Genomic DNA, 4,931 nt, shown 5'->3' with positions numbered 1-4,931 from the left:
CCCGCCCCCTGCTGGGCGAGGGCCCTGCCAACCAGAAGGGCTAGCTGCTGGCAGCCCTGGGGCACTTGGCGCAGACTCTGGGCCGGGCCCGGAAACGGGCCGAGGCTACTGAGGTGCGAGATCGCCTCCGGGCCCGACCCTGCTGGGCGAGGGCCCTGCCAACCAGAAGGGCTACACGTTGGCAGCCCTGGGGCACTTGGCGCAGACTCTGGGCCGGGCCCGGAAACGGGCCGAGGCTACTGAGGTGCGAGATCGCCTCTACCGGGCCCGAAAGAAGTGCCAGTTCCTGATGGCTTGGACCAACGAGAATGAGGTGGCCCTCCCAGCCCTGGCTCTGGACTGTGCCAGGGCCCACCGAGCTCACGCTGTAGCCGCGGAAGAGGTGGCAGCCCTCACTGGGGAGCTGGAGCGGCTTTGGGGAGGTCCCCTACCACCTGCCCCGAGGACACTCATTGAGGAACTCCCTGGCTGAACTGTGGGCTCCTTGTCATCAATAAACCTGTGAATGGTCTGACCTGTTGGGAGTGCCCATTTCTGAGAGATGGCTGTTGTGCCCACCCACCCGCAGATTCTTGGGCCCGCAAACCTCTCAGCCTCTCCCTAATCAGGGCTGACCCAGCCAAGATTTAAACACCCCTGTCCCAGAAAGGGAGAGAAGTGGTACCAAGGGTTCCAGATGTTTATCCAAGAAGGAAGAGCAACCTCCACTCCATTTTTGGGTACTGCCTTCATTTTCTCCTTGCTCTGAGGCTGTCATCCCTGCCTGTTGGGGCTCGGCAGGACTGAGTGCAGGCTTTTGAGTCCTAGACGTCCAGGCTCCTGCTGCAGGGTGTGCTGGCAGATGGGTGGGTACAGGCCTCAACCTTGGGTAGGTGGAGCCACTTCAGTAGATGTAAGGCACAATTCGGTAGGGCACACGGCGGCAATATTCACGCCAGGCCAGGCCGTACTTTTGCAGGCACTGCTGCTCGTCCCGGGCCTCACGGTGCACCAGCAGCGCAGTGAAGTAGAGGAGGTAGAAGTAAGGCAGCAGGTGGGACACCCCTGTGGGGAAGGGGGCTCTGTGACCACTCAGCCAGACCCCCAGTTCACAGAGGTTTCCATACCTAATAGCTCATGGGCATCAGGGCTCAATAGTGAAAGGTCCCGGGTCTGCAGCAAGGTGCCAACAGTGCTGTCTGTCCCAGTCACATCCTGAGTCCATCTCCAGCCCCCTGACTACTCCCTCCACTAAGGCACACCCCTATTCATTCTACACCCAGACTGGGTATCCTGTGGTTTCTAATCCATCTGCCCCCACACACATGCAATACCTACCCAAGCTACTCACCACAGGGCAAGGACCAGGCCAGAGCCATAATGAGGTCTCCCAGATAGTTGGGATGGCGGACCATACCCCACCACCCAGACACTAGCAGCTGCCTCCCCGTGGCTGTAGAGATGGTCTCAAGGCCTGGGGGAAGACAGGTAGTGGGATGGGTGACCCCCAGGAAGCCCAGCTGCCCCACCTCACTCATGGCAACCTAGAAACACAGCTCACCGGCCACACTGGGGTCGGAAGGGTTCTTTCGGAAGGTGTTTTTCTGGGAATTGGCTCCACGGAAGATGTAGTAACCAACAGCTGAGGGAAAGCATGAGCAGGCAGTCAGGGTTGAGGGCCACAGGCTTCTGCCTGACCCTGATCATCCCCACACAGCCTAAACCCAGTCTGCCTGGACCCCAGGACCCAGCCCCCAGCTTTAGAGAAGAGCATGATGCTTAGCACCTACCTAGTGGGTGCTGAATAAACAATGAATGAGACCAGCTGGCGTGGTTCAGTGGTTGAGTGTCAACCTATGAACCAGGAGGTCACAGTTCCATTCCTGGTCAGGGCACATGCACAGGTTGTGGACTCTATCCCCAGTGTGGGCGTGCAGGAGGCAGCCAATCAATGATTCTCTCTCATCATTGATGTTTCTATCTATCTCTCCCTCTCCTTGCCTCTCTGAATCAATAAAGACCCAGCCCCCAGCTTTAGAGAAGAGCATGATGCTTAGCACCTACCTAGTGGGTGCTGAATAAACAATGAATGAGACCAGCTGGCATGGTTCAGTGGTTGAGTGTCAACCTATGAACCAGGAGGTCACAGTTCCATTCCTGGTCAGGGCACATGCACAGGTTGTGGACTCTATCCCCAGTGTGGGCGTGCAGGAGGCAGCCAATCAATGATTCTCTCTCATCATTGATGTTTCTATCTATCTCTCCCTCTCCTTGCCTCTCTGAAATCAATAAAAATATATAAAACATAAGAAAGGGGAGGGAGAATGATGCATGCCCCCAGGCTGCTGCCCGTTCCTGACTGACCATTGACAAGGCAGATGACTGAGGCCGTGGGTAACTCCAGGGGCTGTGGGTGGTACAGCAGGAACTGGGCCTGCAGGCTGTAGGTGAAGGGTACCCAGGCTAGGTCCCCAAAGGCCAGCATGAAGCCAAACCCGTCGTGTGTGATGTCCATGGTGGTGAGTACAGCTTCCTGCAGGGACAGGACCCAGACGCACTTGTAGTCCCTACAAGGTCCTCAGGCAGTTTCCCCTGCTTCCCCTGAGCAGTCCAAGCTCACCTCGTGCCAGAGGGCATCACCCACATAGAGTAACTGGAAGCCATTGACCAGCCACATGGCCAGGGAGGGACTCCCCCGAAGTTCTGCTTCCTGTACCAGCAGAGCCAGGTTGATGAGGACCTGGGGGTTGGGAGGAGACAGCACAGTCTGTCCGTAGCCCATCTCCACTGAGTGGGCAGCACCCAGGTAGGGCAGAGGCCAGCTTCTCCCCATCTAAGTGTCAGCCACTAACTCTCTAGCTCTTTGTCAAATGAACCCAGCCCGTTCCCAGAGAGCCTGCAATGGAGGCGTTTCCAGCTGTTTTCTCTCGCCTTTTCCTGTAGTGTTGTTCCCTTTGGGAGAGCAGCATGGGGCGTAGGCGGGTGCTGCAGGCTTGAGAGTTAAAACAGACCTGGTTTTGAATTAGCTTCCCCACTTGGGCAAGTTGCTTACCCTCTCTAAAACCCTCCTTCCCCACCCTCATGGTGGAAATGGAGATAATTACGGACCTGCCCTTAGAATTGCCTGAGGACGCATGGGAGTGACACACAGTAAGTGCTCAAAGATGGTGGCTAGCAGTCAGCCTGTAGTGAGCACCCCCATCTGGCAGCAGTGGGCTAGGTGCTATTACCCCTTCTAATCCTCATAATAATCTTAGGAAGAAGCTCTTTATCCCGTTTCATACATCAGGACACAACCTGGCACTTGGCATTCCTCCTGCCTCTGGGTGAGGGTTCCAGGGTGACATGAGGAACCTTTGGGAAACCCTGACCACAGTCCAGCACTGACTATAACCAAGAAACACAGTTGGTATGTCAGTCAAAGACACCAGTGATGGACAGGTTGCTAAACTCTGCTCAGATCTAAGTTCTGCACTACTTTGACTAGCAAGCAGCATAGGACCACTCTCCCTTCTTGAAATATATTTGTGCACTAGACTGCTTCATTTAAAATTGCACCTCGCCCTGGCTGGGTGGCTCAGGTGGTTGAAGCATTGTCCAAAAAGTTTGGATTTTGATTCCCAGTCAGTGCAGTTTCCATCCCTGGTCGGGGCGCATGTGGGAGGCAACAGATCAATGTTTCTTTCTCACATCAGTATTTCTCTCTCTAAAAATCAATAGAAACATAGCCTTGGTGAGGATTTAAAAAAATTGCACCTCTTCTTTCCTGACTTGCTTTTCTCCATGGTACGCAGCATCCCTTGACATGCTATATGTACTTTTTTTTGGTCTGTCTTTCCCATTAGAATGTAGGTTCCACGAGGACAGTTTTTTTTCCTGTAATTTTTTCTTATATCCCAGCACCTACAGTATTTCCTAGGACACATACAGTGGGGCCTTGACTTATGAGTTTAATTTGTTCCGTGACGGAGCTCGTAACTCAAATTACTCGTATGTCAAATCAAAAAGTGAACGAGTGAGATACGTGATGCTGGGCTGATGTTGTGGCATTCACTGTGACGTTCGCTGCGCCAACCAGCGCTGGGGTATCTGAAGCTGGCTCGCAACTCAAAACAAAAAATCGGCCAAGAGACGGCTCGTATCTCGAAAAAACTCGTTAGTCAGGACACTCGTAAGTCAAGGCCCCACTGTATTAGATTCAACAAATATTTGTGGAATGAATGAATGATGTCTGGGCAATACTGCACCTGTCCTGCCCAGGAACTGCTCACCCGCCCCACCCCTCCTGCTGGCGCAAGTCCCACTGAGCCATGCCCAGCATACCCAGCCGATGAGGCCAGGCCGCAGTTCGCAGAAGTATTTGCAGTCAAAGGAACCGAAGCGCGGGTTGAGCTCCCGTCCCAAGAAAAAGTCGTAAACGGGATTGCCTGGAGAACAATGGAGAGTGAGGCTGCAAGCTAGCACCCCTGTCTGCCTCCATCTGTCCCCACTGGAGCCCCTCTCACCTGAGTTCCCTCCAGGTGCCAGGGCGGAGGCAGGGGCCATTAGCGCCTTCAGATAGAGGAGGAGGCTGAAGATGAAGGCGGTGAGGGTGGCCACCCACGCCAAGGGCAGGAGCATTTCCGTGAGCATTCCCAGGGGCAGCCCGGCCGACACCCCCAGGCCCACCAGCAGGGCTGTCAGCACCAGGGCCTGGAAGCCTGAACCCCAGCACAGGGTGAGTCCTGGGGACTAGCCCCCCATCACCACCACCCCCAAACACTGCTCTAAGCCAAGAGGTCACAGACCTCGACCCAAGCCATTTGGCTGACACCTTAGCTTTTAGGTCACGTCAGCGGCTGCTGTGGCGAGAGCAGCAGCAAATGCGGCAGAAAAGGGTGGAGGGCAGGATGGGCAGGAGAGTGGGACCCCAGGACTGTCCTGGGCGGCGCAGGCACCAGAGCCCGGGTCGG

At 55.3% G+C, this 4,931-nt stretch overlaps 1 protein-coding gene across 1 annotated transcript in view; it reads right to left on the bottom strand.

Annotated features, from left to right (window-relative positions):
* Window positions 1–665: 665 nt before the first annotated feature.
* The window catches only part of TM7SF2 (transmembrane 7 superfamily member 2), a 5,387-nt gene continuing 1,121 nt past the window's right edge, over window positions 666–4,931 (bottom strand). Inside the window, exons 3-9 of the mRNA XM_005864454.2 lie at window positions 4,485–4,710; window positions 4,303–4,406; window positions 2,600–2,719; window positions 2,344–2,512; window positions 1,541–1,621; window positions 1,331–1,453; window positions 666–1,044 (exon numbers count right to left, since the gene is read on the bottom strand). Coding sequence (XP_005864516.1) covers window positions 884–1,044; window positions 1,331–1,453; window positions 1,541–1,621; window positions 2,344–2,512; window positions 2,600–2,719; window positions 4,303–4,406; window positions 4,485–4,710 — 984 coding nt within the window. The 3' untranslated portion in view covers window positions 666–883. The remainder of the gene's footprint in view (window positions 1,045–1,330; window positions 1,454–1,540; window positions 1,622–2,343; window positions 2,513–2,599; window positions 2,720–4,302; window positions 4,407–4,484; window positions 4,711–4,931) is intronic.

The sequence above is a fragment of the Myotis brandtii genome, unplaced genomic scaffold (assembly GCF_000412655.1).
Source record: "Myotis brandtii unplaced genomic scaffold, ASM41265v1 scaffold187, whole genome shotgun sequence".
Taxonomy (NCBI): Eukaryota; Metazoa; Chordata; class Mammalia; order Chiroptera; family Vespertilionidae; genus Myotis; species Myotis brandtii.
This window is presented reverse-complemented; position numbering and strand designations above follow the sequence as displayed.